At 41.6% G+C, this 21,597-nt stretch overlaps 1 protein-coding gene across 10 annotated transcripts in view; it reads right to left on the reverse strand.

Annotated features, from left to right (window-relative positions):
• Positions 1 to 21,597, reverse strand: part of tcf7 (transcription factor 7) — a 71,331-nt gene that overhangs the window by 15,348 nt on the left and 34,386 nt on the right. For 8 of the 10 annotated variants that reach the window (XM_086225611.1, XM_086225612.1, XM_086225616.1 and 5 more), the window contains exons 4-6: positions 10,912 to 11,038; positions 4,758 to 4,845; positions 92 to 181 (exon numbers count right to left, since the gene is read on the reverse strand). In XM_086225611.1, coding sequence (XP_086081737.1) covers positions 92 to 181; positions 4,758 to 4,845; positions 10,912 to 11,038 — 305 coding nt within the window. The remainder of the gene's footprint in view (positions 1 to 91; positions 182 to 4,757; positions 4,846 to 10,911; positions 11,039 to 21,597) is intronic. The other 2 variants (XM_086225613.1, XM_086225614.1) reach the window with 1 other exon arrangement.

Raw genomic sequence — 21,597 nt, forward strand, 5'->3', positions numbered from 1 at the left:
ATGTGCTGTGAGAACAGGAGTGGTTGATGCGGAGCATTGCTTCTCTATGTCAGCGAGGGCCTGGCTCGGTCCAGCCGGATGGCTACGGTACCTGGAGTAGGAGGTGGCACTGGGGAGGTTGGCGGGGTAGGTCTGCCTGAATCCACAGGAGGACAGGGCAGGGTAGACTGGCGGGCTCTGCCTGCCACAGCACAGCAGAGGAGAGACATGCCAACAGCTTTACTGCTGAAAGTTTGTTGATCCTCATGGGGACAATCAGTACTTCAGGGAGACTTTGTTGTTTTCTTTTCTTAATTGCAATACAATTCAATGATTACATTACAGCAACATTTAAATATTCCCCTACAAAGATGTTCAAGCCCAAACTCTGAGATTGTCTTCCAGTCATCATCTCTGTTTGCATTTTACAGACAAACATGTCTTTTCATCCTACATTATTCTTCATTATTATTTCTGTTTGATTTTTAGTGTTTGTGTTTATTTACTATGCACTCATCTATTTATCCATTGTGGTATGTTCTCTTTTTCTGTTTTTTTTTTGGGTGATTCTTGTTCTTTGAGCAGGTTTTATACGATGTGTTCACGAGCAATGTCTGATGACACATCTGGTATATAATTGCTCGTAATGAAGTAGTTGTTTACAGAAAACCCCTACATGTTTGTCACTGATACAGTAGAACTAGAAGGGTATATTGTTGTATTTGCTAAGACTATGCTTTTCGTTGTACATTACTTTTTCTTAGTTGTCAGTGACCACAACAAATACACAATTCCCACTTTTTACATTTTCATCATGTCTGCGTCAGTTATATGGAACCTTTTGTGATGCTGTGATGCACATCGAACCCCTGTGGAGAGTCTGGATCAGCACTGTTGACAGCTGTGTGTCAATACTTGGCTTACCCGGAGCAGAAACTCTCTCACACACACACAGACACAGACACAGACACAGGCACACCATGGGAGGTGGAGGGTGGGGATGGGATATAAGCAGGAGCCTTTGATATGTAGAAAACCACACATCTACCTCCTGAGAGCCAATACAACTCCCCCTTTACTGATTCAACCCCATGTCTCAATGAATGCACACACACGCTACCATCACACACATTTCCTTGTCTCATCTCCCTCTCGTCCTCGCAACTGTGTCCACTCTTAAGCCCCGAGAGGCAACACTCCACGTAATATAGCCCAGGAGCTGAGGCCCTCTGCTGGGAGGAGATCCAGGGATCACTGGGCTCAGTTCCTGGAGGGCCATTAACACCGTAATCCCGCTTTAACTGAGGTCACAGCACAACAAAGGTCAAGTGTTGTTCAAGACAACGGTGGTTCAAACTAAACAGACGGTTTACTTTTCATCTCATTGGGAAGAAACACACACCACGACTCAGAATGAACAAACCTATCACTGTGTTTTGGACGGTTTGGACCAAAGCACCCTGCTACACACAAAACAATCCTGGTGAGTGGCAGTGACGCCATACTTAAACAGAGACACATCCCTCCCATGTAAAGGCATGACTGGACAGAGGTATGCTGGCAATGTATTTTCAGTGACCTTTGCTGTGAATTTCCTTTGATTCACTACACGGAGATTCTGCAAAAGACTCGCTGCAAACAATATTGGGGTCATGCAGACACCAGGTGTGAATTTATACCTCCCGATGTTCTGTAACACACAGGCAAGGTGTTAACTTGACAGCAACGGACTTTTAAACGAGTAGTTCCTTCATCCCTCGTCTCCCTCTACTCCTATAACATCAACATAACATTCCAGTCTTGAAAGTGCTGCGATAGTAGCTGCATTCTAAGGAGATCAGTATGACAACACACTTTTACACTAAGATTCTGTAATATCGTCTTGATCCCACCATCCACATTCTCTTCTTGTTTACACAGAACCAAACAGTGCCAGAGCTATGCCACCCCAAGCGTGTGAATTTATATAGCACACCAACTCTACTGAACAGAAATGCAAAACCCAACAGCTTTGTTTTAAAGACCTGTTCCACCGTTCTGGCTGTACCTAACCCTGCTGCCAGCTGGGAGGTAGGACAATCTGTTCCACCAATTCAACTACAGTGTACATCCATGCAGGTGCCGAGTCCTGTAACAGAGGCCTTGAAAGGGCTACATACTGAGCTATAGCATCAGTCAATGACAGCAAAAGCAGATGGTTTCCATACTTTTGTTTCCAACCTGCTTCTTCTTCTTCTGTCACGTAACACGACCGACCTGAAGATGCCTGGATCCTCAGGTATTTATCAAAAGCAAGGATGAGAACAATTTTACTGTCTGAGAGAACAAAACTGACCATAAAATGCGAATTTTGGCTCCAACTTTCTGTACAGACTTTTCTTTCTGTCAACTGACATTATAGGCACAACCAATCTTCTACCTCCCACATTCTTGCTGCTCAATGATGGAGGACTGAGACGTATGAATGTCAAGAGATAATTCAGCAACAAGGGCAGGGTTTGCTCTATGTTGGGTGTGTTTCCATAGTGATTTGCAGCTTTCAGCTATCGGGGTTGCAAGTTAAAAAGGCTTGATTACAACTGCTTCAGCTCCTGTTAAAGTAATGTCTTCTGAGATAAATACCTAAAAACAACTGAACACATTTTAACAAAAATGCTTCGATCCTGGTAAGAAACCAACCCATCACGCCAGAGGACGAATGGAGGAGGTTGTTGGGGGACAGGAGACGAGAGCAGGCTAATTGTCAAAACAACAAGTTTGACATTTAACCAGTTATTCTCTGTTCTCTTTCCTTCTCCTCCTTCACTGGAAAAGCTCACTACAAGGGGCCAGAACAAGCAGATAATCTGGGTTAAAGGAGATTAGCTGTTAATAATACTTGAGAAAATCCATAGTGAAGTGTTCTTGTCAGAAAAAGATAAAACGTCTGCAAATCACAGACTTTAGTAATATCTGGGGACACACAGTAATATCTGGGGACACACAGCCATTCCTACAGAAATATGAAAAAACAGACATAAACACACAAAAGCAAAAGTTTTAAGCTTCCATTCCAAATCTCCATGACATTTGATGTAAGCCTTTAACTGTTCCTGCAGGGGATTTATCCAGATACTGTAGGTTGTAATAACTGGATTTTTTGTTGATCCGTAAATCAATGGAAGCTTGACATTAAAAGTTCACAATCAAGCAGCAGGACATCACAAGCACATAATCGACTCTTAATTCAGCTGATGAAAAATAAAACGTCTGAATGTGGAACAGATGTGGCCGTTACAGACATCCCACATGGCGAAACGCTCTCGACGTCCCCGCTGCTGCTGCTCCGTCCACATAAACAACGGTTGTGGAAATCTAAACCAGGATGGATGCAGGCTGAGAGTCGCTCTGCTACTGTAAATCAACAATGACGCGATAAAAGCCAAGAACGCACACACAATTTCATGTATAATTTTCAGCTTTTTGTGACCTCATCTTAATCTACCTGCCCCTGCCCACATTCCTAAGATTCCTCCTCACCGTGATCAAGCGGTATATTTTGTACAAGATATTGCAGGACTTGAGCTCACTGAATGTTTTTTTTCTTGGCATGAATATGCAGTTTTAAATCAAATTATGTCTCATAATTTGATTTTTAGTCAGTAAGTATGTGCAATCAGAGGATTCACTTGTGGCTAGATGGACTCCAGCATCTATAACTGAGTTTTCACTCATTTTGGAGGAGGTGTCATTTAAATTTAGCAGTTCTCCACATTCCTTTTGTTTGGACCAGAGGCTGCAGGTCAAAGCAAGAGTCATAAAAACAGAGGATCAAAGAGGGTGGTTTCCATAGCAGCGGGACCTTGAGTTTGCTGCTTTGACACCAGGTGAGACCGTGATGTATGGACTACTGCCATAGGTCATTGTGTGTGTATGTAATGCTGAGAAATAGCGATAATGATGATGTGTTATGACAGCAGGAGTGCTTATGGGGAAAGTTATATCTTGATTAATCTATGTGTGAAGTGAATATTTTAGAAATAAGGTTATACAATCCTAAATGATGAGAAAAAACAGGGAGTTTGAGCTGAACCACATAAGAAGTTTCTTCTGTTAAAATTCACCATTGTGCCCTGCTGCACCATAATATTTGCTGCCAATACAAAAAGAAAAACAACAAAAAAAAACAACCAAACAATGATCTGGGCCCCCTGATGCAAAAAGATGAACTAGAAGAGTGATATTGATATATACACTTAATTCAAGCTGTAGCAAAGTCTGTGTGGCACAACAGTTGGTTTAACTTATCTGAGTCTGATGTGGCTGAATGAACGTCACAGTGTTTGAGTTTGGACTTTATCCATCTGACCAAGGTGATAACTCACTGAACGCGGAAGTGGACATAAGCTGACTTTTAGCCAAGAGCGTGCATGTAAAATAAGCTCAACCCTGCCAAGAGGCCTTTAGTTAAAGCAGTACATTCATTCTGAAATTTTGATATTAAAATATCCATTATTTCAAGGGTTAATATCATGGTTATTATCATTAGCATCACTTTTAAACATCAAATTCACAAAAATCAAGTCAATGAATTCCTTTGATGTAAAGAAGTTATTCTGTTACGACAAGGTCATCTCAAGTACAAGGACTGACACAGTCAGTGTGTACAACTGTGTGTGTGTGTGTGTGTGTGTGTGTGTGAGTGTGAGAGAGAGAGAGAGAGAGAGAGAGAGAGAGAGAGAGAGAGAGAGAGAGAGAGAGAGAGAGAGAGAGAGAGAGAGAGAGAGAGAGAGACTCACCAGCCCATTGAGGGAGTGATCTGGCCAACGCTGCCTGGGGGAAGGGAGTAGTACCCTGAGAGGTCTTGGGACTGGTGCCTGTGAACGCCTGGAGGGGACACACACACACACACGCACACGCACACACACACACACACACACACACACACACACACACACATACACGCACACACACACACACACACACACACACAGAGTGATGTTTCTTACTGATGATAAAGTACACGTACACACCAACTTTAGTGTCTGTTCTGTCTGTTAAACACTCATTAGGGCAGGGTCAGTGGCCCCTGGCCCCGAGTCCGCTAGGCATTTAGCACCATTAGCAGTCTGGGAACCTAATATTAACAAAAATGATGTCATTAACACAGGTCACACACTCCCATCCTGTCACAGAGCATCTAAGAGTGTGTATGTTAGGAGATGCTGCGAGTGTGTGTGAGTTTACGGGACCCTCCACTGGCATCTACACTGGGAGCTGATCCTTCTAAACGGGGTTAACAAATCTCACATTCAAAATAAACATACAGAAAGAAACCCAAACATGCAAACAAACAAGCCCTCTTTACGTTTAGCATTTAGGGCTTTTGCAACAAAAGCAACACAGAAAGCTTGACTCTCTGTCGTCACACAGTAAATATCCAACCTCTCTCTCTGTGCCCTTCAAAGGAAGTCATTTGTCAACAGGCAGCACCTAGCACTTAGCGTGGCCCGGCTGCTAACCTGTGTTTGCAGCAGAGGAATGCTGTAAATGACTGTAATTTGGCAGTGGCTTCGGGCCTGTTTCAGGACCCCGAGCCGCTATAAATCTGGACGACAGGAATGTGACTGACTCAGTCTTCCTGTCTCACCACCCTGATTCTTCCTCCTCTCCCTCTGCCTATCCGACCACTCCCTTCCGCCCTTCACCTCTGCTCTGTCATCCTCGCTCACTGCCCTCCTCTTATTCACTGTCCTGACTCTGGCTTGCATCTTCTCGCCGCTTTTAGCCCTCCTTCTTTACCTGTTCGCTCTCCTCCTTCATCATAGACCTCAGCTCCTCCCTTTTCTGTCCCAAGTTGTTAATGCAACTCACTTTTGTTAAACACAGATCCAATCAAATCCATTGTGGTGAAATAATGAGCCAAAAGTGCTTTATAACCAGATGTAATAAATTCTCCTGTTTAATGTCCTGTGTTGGGCATTTGGGCTGTCCATCATGATACGTGGGAGCACCTCATGATTCCCAGTCTAAAGCACCTAACTGTATTCAGCAAGCTAATGCAGGTTCCTTTATATCCACCCAACTTGTGACCCAAAAAATTGGGAAATGTAGGCTTTAATTTTTAAAATATCAAAATCCCTTTAAATAAACTGTTGACTCGCTATACATACACGACCCTGCAGGCGGTGTGCCCGCCGGTGCGGCACTTTCTGTAGAATTTACAGATTAAATAAACACTGGAACTAATACATTTGTTGCTGATCTGTCTTGAAACTGGACTTCATATTCTCATCCTGCATCAACACACCAATAAAGGTCATTTTGTTGCTGCCATCAATCTTTATGCCCACTTGTGTCTAGAGGTGTTTTAAAATCCTACATAAAATGAAGTTAAACTGACATGTTTCTTGGTATTGGCAGATTACCTCATAGCGCATACGTGATTATGTAAGAATAGCTTAATACTGGAGTACATGGTCATCATTTTCTTTAAAACACATGCTTTCTGAAATGATAATATGAGTGTTTTACAGTCGCTGTAAATCTGTCACACTTGAATGTGATGAAAACATGTCGCTTGTTTCTGTAAGTCACGTTTTCGCTTCAGTTTTGACAACATCAGTTCTGTTTGTTTTTGGGAAACCTGCAGGGGGAAAATAAGCAGCTGCGACGGGGCAGTTGTCTTTGGAATGCCCCTGTTAAAAGCAACCATCTAATAACAACCACAGCAACTATCTCACGGTCGCCAGGTCTCGGGAAACACTTCAAAGACTAACCGTCTGAGTCAAACCGGTGCTATGCGAGCTCGCTATCAGAATGTGTTCGTGTTAAACGAACGAGTCGAGGACCTGAAAATAGTATTTCTGCACTGATAGTCCACTGTGGTGGTTCTAACCACTGAGAGTGAAGGAGCTGCAGCATCTGAGCCTTAAAATGACTTTACTACAAGCCTGAGTGGTGAAGATGAAGGAGCCTGAGCTGAGAACTTGTTAGGCTTTTATTACAGTAAAGAACACTGACATACTCATGTACAGGAACAGTTTTGGTGCAAACAAGAAAAGTCACAGTAAAAGTAAAAGTTCATTTTTACTGTGCAAATGCACAGTGTCAAATATGAGTTTGGTTTTCATCTTTGTCATCATTTTTGCAATTAAATATACAGTTTTCATTTTCTCACGTGTTAAGGTGAAGTGACTCACACTCTCATCATTCGTTACATGACACATGCACTGTATACATTCAGAAACGAATTTGGTGTATTTTAAAATGAAAGACGCTGGTTTAGTCAGAAATAATCTCTTTATCTATCATTATATGACAAGCAGTAACGTATTTTCCCAGTATTTCATTTCAATTAATTGAAAAAAAAAACCTCTGGAAACTACTTAACATGATTGTTACTGCATAATATGAAGAAAAATCCCCCTGAAAATAAACAAATTCATTTTTAAGAGTAAAAATATATGTATTTAATTCAATTCCATTTGTTCATCAACTCTAAAACAATCTAGAGCCTGAAGCCTACTACATGCATTTCATTAGGCGTAAACATTGCATATAGGAGTACAACAACGAGCAAGGCAACTGGTAGAAAATAACTCTTTATACTTTGTGCAACTTTGGACATCGTGTTTCTGTTGTGTTTTGTTCAGTTACATATTTATGTAGAATTTGGTCGTCTGTTAAAACTTTTTTTTTTGGTGGTAGCCAATAATGTGTTTTCTGAGGTCACAGTGACCTTGACTTTGACCACCAAATTAGAATCAGCTGGTTGGTGATATACCAGATGTAATGACACTGGAATATTTATGAGAATGATAAAGATGCACCCTCTGACCACTGCTGTCGCTGGCACAGAGGCATAATAACACACACTGTTACCAAGCTCTGTGGTAACCATGGATACGGGCTTCCTTGCATCCTGTCATTGTCACTGTCAGTCTTACGTGAAGTCTTTTGATGATGGGTGACGACGTGAAGTGAAGCTTAGATTCACCTGCATGTCCACTATGGTTTGGACGTGCACTTCAATATTAAATTCAAAACAAAAACAAACAAACTTTTATGCAAAATTTATCACTAAAATAATATTTTAAAAACATATTTACCAAAGGAACTGCTGATACACTGTATTTCACTGTCTGAGAAATAAAGTGAACCATACTAAGAGGGAGATGTGAGACAATATTTCAGGTGCAGTGAAATATTAAAGTGAGGGCTGGAAGATCATGGTACAATGAAGGCCAAAGAAGGGAGGTATTCAATAAAAGAGGCAGTCTCGAAACAGCCACTCGCACATGTCTGGTTTTGTTAAATCCAGGTAGCTATGAAAATATATTTTAGAGGGATCACAATGAATAGCAACTAAAGCCAGTCTTCTTTGCCATGAGGCAAATTTTTTTTTAATCTAAATCTTTTTCCAACTGCAGAAAAATGCTGCACAAAGGAGATGACGAATCAAGAAAAAGTAGTTTCAGATCAGTTCAGTCCATGAAGGGTGTATTCATGTTGAGCGGTTAAATTTAGTTCATCTGGAAAATGATGTCACTGATGAGTTAACCTCTACCTGTGACAAGTTAATGAAAGATATGAGGCATGAGGTAAGTTGGTGTGTGTGTGTGTGTAAGTGTGTGTGTGTGTGTGTGAGTGTGTGTGCATTTCACAATGTTGCCAAGGAGAGCCGTTGTCAGAATTCAGGTGAGATGGTGTGAGAAAGGTTAAATGCAGCAGCCAGGTGTGTGTGTGTCAGCGTCTAGAAGCAGGTGGTTCAGTCTGTCATTATGAACTGAGTCACTTTGGTAGTGTCGGACTCAGACACACACACACACACACACACACACACACACACACACACACACGTGCATGCACACAGTATACAAGGAGTCTGTTTGTAGGAAGGGGGGATTTCCAGACAAGGAGGCAGGAGACTGCCTGAGGTAAGACTGTCTAATATCTAATCACAGACGAATAAAGGCTTTTGTTCAATTTTTTACCTTCTTCGTCTTTCTCGCCTCCAGTTTCCTCATCTCTCTGAATATATGTACATTCATCATTGTCACCGCTGTGACATCCTTAAATTATTTCATTCGGACTAAAGAAATTCAGAGTTTGAGATTGGTGACTCCATGAATCAGACTGAGCAGGGAAGGGGGTAAGAGACAGGAAAGGTAACTGACATCTGGTCACTGTCAATCACATCAATACCTGGATATGATAAATGCTCCCAGTGACCTAGATGGAGTAACTGAAGGGGAAATCCACCTCCAGGACCAGAGCCACTCTAAGAGTTAGCAGTCTTGTTTTAGACCCGTGAAAGAGAATTTGATCCCAAATGATGCCCATTCTTTCATTCTTTCCACTGAGAGATGCTCAAAACAACAGCTCAAGCCTGTGGCTATAGTTTGTATGCAGGATTGTACACTGAGAAGATGATGATGCCCCACAAAACAAACAAAACAAGGAAAATCACCCACAAGAGTATTAATAGACAAAACCCTCTGAGGGACAGGCGTTCCTAAAAGTACGGTGATAGAGCCCTTGAAAAATACAAATTAGTCAAATGTACCAAGATACATCCAGCTTCTCCTTTGGGGACCATGAATGGGCTCAGCTAAGTGCATGCGAGGCAATCAGGTGATTGCCAGGATTTTGGCCAGCGAAGCTGCTGAGAGATCAGGATGTTGCCAACATCAGTCAGACAATCATCCTCTAGAGATTATGATTATAGCCATCAGATTCAAGAGTCAGTAATTGAAGTATCTCGGACTGGAGCCAAATGTGAGACTGACAGACGGACGGGCCAACCAACACTGCCTCCCTTTAAGCCCCACCCACCTCTTGCAGTGTTTGAATGTCAGGGTGTGTTTGTTTGTGACTTTCAGAGTACAGTGTGTATTTGTATGCTCAGTGCTCCCTAAAGAGAACCTTGTGTGTGCTGCTGAGATAGTTTGTGTGATTGTCACCCTAATTATTTCCATCTTGTGTGTGTTTGTGTGTGTGTGTGGCTGGCAGTCCCCTCAGAGGAGCAGGCCACTTCAGAGCAGCCGTGGGACAGCCCGACAGAGCCGGTGCTGCCACTTCACACAATGCATGCGTGCCGAAGTGTGTGTCCATGTGCGAGGGAGGGGCGGTGAGATCATGCAAATATTTCATAATGTTGTGTGTGTGTGTGTTTGTCTATGTGTGTATCTGTGTGTAAGGCACAGACACACAGACGTCAAAAACTAGCAACAATTAAGGCCAACTTTTGTGTCGTCTCATGTTGCCTGTCTGAGCAAAAAGTTAAGACTAGAACACGCTGTAGCAAAGTCTATAGTCGGTGGTCAGTGAGCGTGTACGTTCTGCATAAGATGCAATAACTCTTGATACCAGCAGGTGGCAGTAGTCTGTATTGTTCTCTCGGTTTGTAAACAGAGTGACTTCTTGGACAATATGGCTGAGAAGAAGTTGCAAATGAATGTTGAGATTAGATTTTGACAAAATTTGGATTTTCTGAAATTGATGAAACTGAGTGGCCAATCTGCGTGAGCCAATGCAGCAACGTCAAAATCCTACTATGCCCCACGAATGCAGCGCATCGTGAATGGACCCCGCAAATATTAGTCGTAGTGTCATAGACAGCTTAACAGAAACAACAATCAATAGAATATGGCTATAAAACATTGGTTTCTGGTCTAATGGGATGTGTGCTGCATGTGTAGATGTGATGAATAATGTGTCAGCAGCTCAGACAGATCCTGGTGTCCATGTGGACGAAGGTTTCATCAGCGATTTAGTGGCCGTCTGGAACACATTTGTGTTTATTTGAGTCTGTCTCAGTATTTCAGCATGAATCCAACATCAGTTTACAGTGTGTGTGTGTGTATGAGCCTGTTGTGTCTGTATCACCCTAAGTATATGCATATGTATGTGTGTGTGTGTGTGTGTGTGTGTGTGTGTTTTTGCGCTTACCTGTCTTCTGGCTCATGTCTGTGGGCAGATGTGGAGGACTCGGGCTGAAGTGCTCGTTACTGTAGGGCAGGAGGGACGTCAGTGGGTGCATCGCGTGAGACTGCTGCACCACTGACACTTTGTTGGACTGTAAACGATAACAAGAATTAAGATGTTAATTTAATGAGTTCAATGACTCTGTTACTCATGTAAAAGTTTTCATTCACACACAGTTAAAACACCATGGAGTGCTGCACTCTAAACTGAAGCAAAGAGGAGTGCAGCACAAGCAGAAGGAGGACGACATAACACTGAAAAGGTTCTGACTTATTTAGCCACTCCATTCCACGAAACCTGGATTGGCTCGGGAAGTAGTTACTGGATTATAAATGAGTCACTGAGGATGTTCTAAGATGCAAACCCACAAAAATCTGACAATCTCGAAGAACAATTTCCTCAGTTGTGTGGCAACATCTGTGTTTGCATGTTGATATGACAAAAAAAAGAGAGAAAAAGCATTTTAAACACGGTTTAGAACAAACAGATGGGCTGTACTTCGCTCCCGTTGGTTTTCAGAGGAGAAGGGAGGAGGAGGCCCATTTGATCGATAAGCCTTTGATGATCAAGTGAAGCTGCGTGCGAGCTTGTTTGCTTTCATGTTTCTGTTTACAAATGGCTTCCAATAACTTATGTGAAATCCAGTTATTGCTAATGCTCACAGCATGCTGGCTGACATACGATACGTCACAGCGGTTTGCAGTGTTGGAGGCAGCGGACAGGCAGACTTGGATGCAGTTTAACTGCATATGTTTAAACTGGGCGCTGTGTGTGTGTGTGTGTGTGTATGTGTGTGTGTGTGTGTGTGTGTGTGTGTGTGTGTGGACTGGGAGGATATGTGTGTGCTTCTGTGAGCTGTATTAAGTGTTTGAAAGCTTGGCAAAGATGCTTATTTTCATGTATATAAGCATGTCTGAGAAAAGTTTTTTGTCGTGTTTTCTACAGGAGAGATGGGCAAGACTGTGTGTGTGTGTGTGTGTGTGTGTGTGTGTGTGTGTGTGTGTGTATTTGCATGAGTGTCTGTGTGCAACACGAGCACTACAGAGGGGCAGATCTGCTGCTACTTGCAGGGCCTCCTGCTGAGTTACAAAGTGAATACCTTATCACTTATAAGCAGAGCTTCCACACGCTACACTCCACATTAACACACGCGTGCACGCACACACACACACACACCTTCAATACCTCCTATCCATCAACATCTTAAACTTTCATCTGAACACACACACACACACACACACACACACACACACACACACACACACACACACACACACACACACAAACGGGCACTCATGCGTATGCTATACGACTAGCCGTGAAGCTAAGATCAAGCTCCTACACCGCTTTTTATGTGGAGAAACATGAAAACAAAACGCACTACCTGTACACCAGAGAGCCGCAGGGTTGGAGGGTTGAGGGCGGGGCAGGAGGAGTGTGGGAGCAGTGCAGAGGTGGTGTTGAGGGTTAGATAAGGTGGTCTGCATTTATAATAACCAGAGGAAGCTCTCACTCACACACTGATAGAGGACAAGGCTTTTCACTTGATGAATATACAAAGATTACGAAAAAGAGGCCAGTTGCACACGAATATCAGTGCATCATTAGCTGATTTTTTTTACCGCACAGGTATCAGACCGATGGCCGGTGCTCAATTTTAACAATTCAATAGAATCTACCTGTGGAATTTCTAAATGTTTGTATATTTGTATATCGGGACAAATGGTACCTTTTCCAATTCAGTGTTTACATGTTCTTTTTTAGTCTGTAAAAAAAATCATGAAATCTTGTTTTTACACGCATAATACCGAGATCCATAAATATTGGCAAAATTCAATATCATGCATCCTGTAAAAAGGCAACAAATCATCTAAAGGTAGATCTATTCAACAACAACCTTACGTTAGGCGTTCTAAGGTTTTAAGAGGGATTGTTAGGGGTCAACATCCAAGTATCAAATCCTACTCACAAGAAAATCCTGACTGAATCTAATCTAATCTTCTAAATGCAATCCAGAAATAAAATTATAAATAATAAAACTCATGTTCCTTTAAAACTGAAGACAGAATACTGTATTTCTGATGGGGAGACTAATTAATATCAATAAATGGCAGCAGATGCTTGCACATTCTGAACAGTTCATGCTCTAAATTTGACATTTTTCAAAACATGAGCCTTGTAATTGGGTAACATGACAGGGACATCACACAACCTGATGTCAATGACGCTTTATTCTACATTTAAATTTCCACTGAACATAAAATGTGTGCGAAATCAGAGACATGCAGGTATTTAACTGCGGCCATGAAAAACTCTCCATCTTATCTGAATGTTTGGCTTAATTTGATTGCAACTTTTCTTTGAATACATGTTTGATGTTCCTGATTAGTTTTTAAAAGGCCATGTTGAATTAATCAAATTGGGGTTTACATAAGTATTAAATTAGCTTTTAGAGCTTTTTCATGACTGACAATTCAAACTCAACCTGTTCTCCTGCATTCCTCGCTGAGGTCAGTTTAGTTCCAGTTTCTCTCCTAATGGCCCTGCTGCACTGCAGTACTTCAACCCTCTGAACCGTCTGCCACTATAATGGACCCACACAGAAGGAGACGTTCTAGAAGGGAACCTTCAAAATGTTCTGTAAAGGGTGAAAGGAATCCTGAACCTTCATAGAATATTGGGAGGATCCTTCATTAAACCCTCTTTTGATTATCAAAGTCCTGTAGTTCCCGAAACGACATTTGGAGAATTTTCCATTTTCATCGTCACATTGCAACATTAGAAAGAACTTTTGGGATGTTTAAAAAAAAAAAAAGTTCTCCTCCATTCTCCATTTTCTAGAGGATGTTCCTTTTTATGTAAGATCCTCAGAATCCTCTAAGACAATTCCTTGTAATGGAAGAACACCAAGGGAACATTCAGTACATTCTGAGAATGTTAAAGGTGTTAATATTATTGGGACTTCCCTCTAGGTTTGCACCTTTATGTGACATTAACAGAATTCCGCTAAAATATTCCTTCAATGTCCTTAAAAAAAACAACAACGGATTGTTCCCTAAAGGCCGTCTGACTAATGTCCCCGAATCTTTAAAGGACATCTCAAACATCCAGGAATATTCTGGAAACACCACGGAATAAGGTTCTCAGGATATCCTGGGAGTGCAGAACCTCTAGCAGGGGAATGACAACTTGATATACCAGAGCATATAAAGGTTTTCCGGAAATTCCCACTTGCGGTAAATTCTCTGTAACTATAACCAGTTACAGTGGTGTGTGTCACCAGGAAGTAGGTTGAAAGAAGTTACATGTCAAGGAAATCTCACGTTAAGCATTAAAGAATCCACACAGTGAGAATGTGTGTGTTAATATAAAAAAATGAAAAGACAAATATCGAAATGAGTTTTTTAAATGATATATAAGAGAAGAAAAACACACACACACACACACACACATACATAATTAACAGAATAGCAACAGAGTAGTACGCAGAGACACAGTCCAGCAGACAACCTGCATGCGCGCGCGCGCGCGCGCGCGCGCGCGCACACACACACACACACACACACACACACACACACACACACACACACAGTCAAAGAAGTGTGATCACACTCAACTGACACTCATCTAACACATTCTAAATACAGTGAATTCAGTGCAGTTTTTCTGCCTCTCGATGACTTCTGCACATATGGACACACACACGTACACACACACTCTCACACACACACGCACAAACACACATCTGTGCTGGGCCGCTAGAAACTCTTCAAAAGTAGCTGTGGCTCCGTTTCACGGGCTGAGGTTGTTGTAGCCATTTTGCTGTAACATTATAGCCGCAAAATCGTCCATTTATGTTTCCTCTCTTCCTCGGGGTAATTAGTTGGCCTTGAAGTGGCTTCTGCTGCGCCTTCCTTTTTTTACACACACTCAGGGAGGTTGACTGAGAGCACTCATTTAACCCATGATTATCAAGACCTCTGTATTTAAAAAAAAAAATCCCCCACTCCTCACCCCCCAACGCACACACACAACTTACACATAATTACCATAGCTGTAACAGACAAGTGCGTACACGCGCGAGTAGAAAACACACACACATACACACACTTAAGAGATCAAATAACACTTATAATGGCATATTTGAACTGGAAACATGTAGTTTAGTTACTGATAAATCAGAAACCAGGGCAGTTACACACAGAGCATGATCAGGTGCTCGTATGCACGCACGCACACACACACACACACGCAGAGTGAAACATCCACATCCACACAGATGCAACGGAGGGTAAAGTTCACTCACCCTTTAATTTACAGGAATAGAGTTACCCACCCTTGCAGGCTGCTATATATCATCAAGGAATAAATTCATAGCACAAATCAATAATAATACAGGGTTTTCTTGCAGTACGCACCTCAAATATGACCAACTGAACCTCAATTTATTTATGTTTTAATGGGAAAATGATATGTTTGAGTGCCCATCTGAAGGACCGCTGGTTTGACTCTGAGCCAATACACACTCCTTTAGAAGCTGGAAAGATTCTGATGTAGGAGCTTCGCCACATTTCTGATATCAACGACACGTCCTACTGCAGTGGTGCACACAGGTGTGGGAGCGGACAGATCTCATCACTAGTGCTCACACATGAAGAGTGTTTGCTTCGTCCTGGTACAAGAGCTAACATTGTATCTTGGTTTGTTTGGGCTCCCTTGGCAACACTCGTCACCAGTCCAAAGTTGTAAAACAAACACCATGTGCCAGAAAACTGCTCCCTTGTTGGTCAGATCTGATCACCGCTGAGTCGCTCATTCACTTTGTTAAAGTTTAACATGATCTCATCTGCAAAAAGGTTGCAGGCACTAGTCCGGTAATTTCTTGTATGCCGTTATGTACATCATTGCTGTCACACAGACAACTCTGAGTAATCGTTGGCCGATGGACACATTCATGGCTTGAAATAAAGATATAATACTGACACAGTGAATACCCTCATGCCGATTTGGGATATAAACATTTTCCTATTCTAAAATTATTTCCTGATTTAATCAATAAGATGGTTTTGAGTGCTGCTCTGCTCACAGTTATTATGTAGTTTTCAAGTTTGAACACATAATTTTAACGAGATTAACTTGTTCTATGGTCACTGGAAACAAACCACACCAGGGTTTGAATGGACCACCATTCCTTGGCGATCTGGGTCTGTTTGTTTTGTCCGTTATCCCATCACCATTGGTGTGTTGGCATACACCAAAACACCCAATCTTCAGGAGTAAACACCAACAAAACAAATGCTACAGATGAACCAGGTGTGAATGCACCTGAAAAAACGTCCTCTCTCACCTTCATCCTTCTTCTTTTGGCGTTCGTGTTCAGTGAATGAAAAAATCTTGGACTGGACTGTTAGAACATTTCCAAACCTCCGTTCTTAATGTTTGTCCATAGGGCAGAGATGGAAAAGATGACTTAATGCTCACAGTGATCTGTTGCAAGAGGAAGTACAAGCAACCCCCAACTACCTTGTTATGGGAACTTGTCTTTCCATGATCAGCACTAATTACCCGCTGTATTGTTCCTGGTCTGTTGTGCTTACGTGTTCCGTGCCATTCCAACTGGAGAAGGGAACTTTATAGAGCGCATACCTCCTTTCTCAAGGTTTTTGTGTAACTGCCATCCAGAATACAAATAAACAAACCGATACAGGCAGAATTCGCAACCTCATAGCCTCATAGCTGAGGGTGAAAATCAGCTTCACACAGATTTTAGGAGGCCAGAAACGCTTTCGACGCACATTACAACCTGCGGGTGTAGTTTGTCTTTGTGAGGAAGAAGTGAATACGACTGAGGTTGCACAACGGCATTTTTAGCAGGTATATTTGACACTTTTAAACACTGACATTCTGTTGAGGAGGAGACGGTACACCTGATAATTCTTTGTATCACTGTATTAACCATTCACCGGGGAAGATCCACTGTCAAACAGCAACTGAATAATAATCTTCCGTTTGTTGATTACATCAAAAGATTTAATTACTTCAAAGACGTGATCACTTTAAAAATTCCAATTAGATATCAACACCTTTTTAAGTGCGTCAGGAAATGGTAAATGTAGCTCTGAGTCTCTCTGTAGTCTCATTTCACTTGAAAGGCCTTTGATTTATCAGCATATTGTTGCTGCCTTTTATCTCCTCTCTATTTGAACAGAATTCTGCTGCTGAATACAAGAGTTAATGGGATCTCAAATATCACTTGTTTGTAATGACGGCCCTCTACCTTGACCCTGACACACACACACGCAAAGAAACGCTGTAGCATGCAAGCACACAAACACCTTCGTTTAGAGGACCTTGTGCCTCTAATGTATTCTTTAGTTTTCAGATGGCGCACTAAGTAGATCCGTCTCTTTTTATATCTGAAGCGGAAATTAAAGCGTCCTCTCTTTGGTGCCCCCCCTCGCCCAAGAGCTTTTGAATCTAAAGTCTTTAATCTCACATTTCACGGAGATGGCACATTAAAACATCCTCTCTCTCTGGCAATCACCCTGCCCCGGTGTGGCAGGAGTGAAGAAATACATAAATAAGTGCAGTGGCTGGTTTTTTTTTTTAAATGGTGGATTCACTGGATCCTTTCAAGTGGCTACAATCAAACTGTAGCTGGAAAGAGTTTTTCGTACAAAGAGATCTGAGCATGACAGCGCCATATTTTGTCATCAAATGAATCGCACTTTGTACAAAATAAACCCTCCATCAACGAGAAATGAAAAAAAAAAAAAAGCCATTTATGTGAACCATGTGTCCGTTCATAAACCCTGAAACTGTGGGTTAATCACAATAACTGTACCATTCTGAGAAACTCCTATTAGAGAATAATGGCTTTGCTTGCAGTGGAACTTGTAAAATTGTTTTAATTTGTAAAATATGCCTGGAGGATGAAAATGATGTTTGGATATGGGACACTAGTCCTGTTTTTTATTTCCTGCCATTAACTGATCACTAGATTGAATGACGTAATTGAAGTATTTGTGATTATAAATGTCTGTTAGAGTTTAAAAATGTGTCACCATAAGAGGATTGATATTTCATAAGGGGCATAAAATAATAAACTACACAGTTCTGCGGTTTGAGCTTTTCTATCAACCATCACCCGAGGCAGCTCCTTTTACATGCACCTTGAAGGACATCTTTCTCCATTTGTTAGCCACAGTCAGACTAAATGGGCAGTCCTGCACTGACCATCTTCCTCCAATAGATTTCCCCCGGCGAGTGACATTTCTTGGCTATTTTAAATGGGGAAAAAAAAACAGTTTTCTAAATGGCTTTTTACAAATACACGTGTCTGAAATTTCAGACAGAAAAAGTAACAGCAGAAGGGAGGAATGAAATCATCTCACAAAAAAAAAAAAAAAAGGTGTCCTTGTAGTCAAAATAAATCCATCCAACGTCAGACTGAAGCTGAAAGCAGCTTCTGGAAGGGGACAATTAAGAAGGGAAAAAAGAAAAAAAAAAAAAAACCTCACTGAAACTATTATTAAATATGAATCAAATCGTATAAGTTAAGTTACACGAAATGTGTTTAAATGTTTATCAGACACTAAAAAAAGTGCATATTGGTTTAAACTGTTAAGATTTTTCTATGGCAGCTACTTCGTTTTCATCCTACCAGTCATTAGCTACACAGTGGAAACACTGGTGGTGTCACAAAGTAATCCAGGAACGCATGCTTGGTCTGGACCAGTGACATCGTGTTGCATTACCCTAGAACCCTCTGCATTATCTTAGCTTTTCCACATGCTTTTCTCACAGGTAATGTCAATCTTATGTCATCATATTGAAAAACTGCATGAACAGAAATGGCAAAATAAATAAATAAATTTAAAAAAATAAAATAAAATGCAGCGCAAACTGAGCTGGACTCCCTGACCATGCAGAACAACTTTCATCAAATGGCAACAGGACAAGAATGTTAAATTTCCATCTAAAAATAGGAGCTTTTCAGTGCAGAAAATCACAATAATCACGGATAGCTTCACACAGTGTAAAGCCAGACGGGATTGGTTTTATGTGCTGACATGGGGTGAAGTAATTATTACCAGGGAATTTAGTCCTGTTTGAACGCACCATGTCAGCAAACGAAACGGAATATGTCAGTAAAATTTATGGTGACTTTCACTTTCTGTTAAACGGTCTGGAAAAATTACGGTAAGTAATATTAATCCCATGCGAATTCGACCCTCTGTAAATATGTATGTAACATTCCATCACATCCTGTATAAGTCCCTATACTTCTTTTTCAGGTACTCTATCCTCTCTTTCAGCTTCAACCATTCACCGAAATCTTTGCCAACTTTAGGATATTTCCTTGTGACCTCGCTATATATTTGTTCCCACCCAGTGTGGACCATTCTCTCAAACATTTGTTGAAAGCGCCGTTCTCCCCTCACAGATATTAAATACAGAGTTTCCTCTTTTGCCCAGTTTCTTGCCTTTGCACGCTTTCTCCCGTTCAACGCCATGTTGGATGCAGTTAGGATGTGTGGAAACCATAGAAACGCGGTACCTACAGGAAGCAACATAGCACGAACATGGCAACAAGACAGTGATGGCAGGATGTAAACAAACGTACTCCTCCCACGTCTTATTGAGTAATTGAGATTTCTTGTCCCGTGCGAATTGGCCAGTTATATGACAGAAATCCTGAGGTGCAACAATTTTACAGTGGGGATGTGAGGTCAAATAATTTGACCTCACATCCCGTCCAAATAGGGCTTCAGTTGTAAACGTTTTTTTCAATTTTTTTTAATAGAGGTTAAGTAATGCATGTCAAATGTCTGGGTAAAGAAGAAAAAAAAAAAGCTTGCCGGTACAGTATTCTTCCTCTGGTCAGAGAGAAGTGGTATCTGTTTGTGCACGCATGTTAAACACTGATAATAGACATGCACAGTCACAACAGTATATGCATAAGTGTGTTTGTGGGTGAACACGAGGAGCAAAAAAGCAAGTGAGTCTAAAAGCGCGGTAAAATTCCCCACACCTGCACGAAGAGAGAAAGTGCAACAGCCTCAAAAGAAGAAAAAAAAAACAGATCAGAAATGAGGTGTCATCTCCTCCCTAGAGAGAGATCTGACAATCTGACAGAGCATTCGATCCCACGGGAACTCCAGACTCAGCTCTGACTCAGATTAGATTAGATTGGTATTAGATTGAACTTGATCTGGTTTGATAAAACTCATGGCATGGACGTGAACTAAGAAAAAACAGCAGAGTGAAATACTTCATCGGTTTTGTAGTTTAGAAACCATACTGCATGACTAAGAAGAAAGAATATGGTTTTGAAAGGAAAAGGTCTTTGGTGAAAGGAAACAGCCACACTGTGTGTCATTAGATGTCTGGTGATAAAAGGTTTGATTATTAGCCAGAAAATATGAGGAGAATGAAAATATCCACTCCCTGCAAACATCTGAAACATTTTATTCACCTTGACTTCACTCTGACGCAACTTCCATAATGACTCGGTGCATAAAATACCTCATTAATTACCCTGCTGCCCTTTGTCACTGAACAGCATGTAACTGGTTCAATCAAATCCTCGTCTTGCTCTGTGCACTCATCAGGAGAACACCCACCCTTCCCAGCCCCCAGTTTCGCCAAGGTGACCTGCTCTGCCCTTCATGACCCCCCACAGCCTGTCCCACCCTGGCAAGTCAGTCTTGGTGTGTCGGTCTCCCAATCTGGAAGTCATTGCCATTTCCAGCTTCAGGAGCCCAAAATGAGAGCCTCTTAGTTGGAGGTTTGGGAAACATCAAAGCCCAGGCAGCCATAACAACGCAGCTATGTTTAAAAAAGGGCCAAACACCCCCACCCCCCCGCTTCTCCAAGCCTGCCCACTCCTCAATTACACACACGCTCATACACATGCACAAATGCATGTATGCAAGAACACACCCAGCAATGTGCATGTAATTAATTACACACAAAAATACACACACACACACACACACACACACACACACACACACACACCATCGTCCATTGCCGCCACACACCACTGGAACATCTTGGTCGAGGCCATGATGAATCAGTCAGCTTGAAGCTAACGGACAGACTGGTCTGCATTATACTCCCAAACCAATGTGTACACAGACAGCTGCCGACTCCGCGTAGTTCTTCTGTTTATACAGCTTTGAGTCTGTTAGGAGGACGCGCACGGTAGATCGGAGTCTAATGAGAGTTTTACATATCATATAGAGTATTATATTCCTAAAACACCCATGCATACTTGCAGACATGGATAAGTGGCACAGTAATGCAATTTTTTAGATTATGCACCCTGAAAATTAAGGGTGAGTCACATTTTTATACACAATCATACTTTGGACGAGTTTCCTCTTTTAGACAGATACAATTTAATCTGGAGACACAAATTCTAACCATATATTTGGACGGTCAAAAGACGTACAACAACAACAACAAAAAAATTTGTGTTACGATCATTTATTTGGATGAGGATTCATGCAAAACATGGTCATTACTATACAGAGTTTCTGATATTCTCTTAGCTCCCTTGAGTATTTCATAAAGTAAGTAAAACGATTCATCATAATTTGGCAGTTGGAGAGGTGGTAAAGGCATTATTATTGTAGAAGTGGT

This window comes from Aulostomus chinensis, chromosome 15 (genome assembly GCF_037954235.1).
Source record: "Aulostomus chinensis isolate RoL2024-O1b breed Wild chromosome 15, RoL_Achi_v1.0, whole genome shotgun sequence".
Taxonomy (NCBI): Eukaryota; Metazoa; Chordata; class Actinopteri; order Syngnathiformes; family Aulostomidae; genus Aulostomus; species Aulostomus chinensis.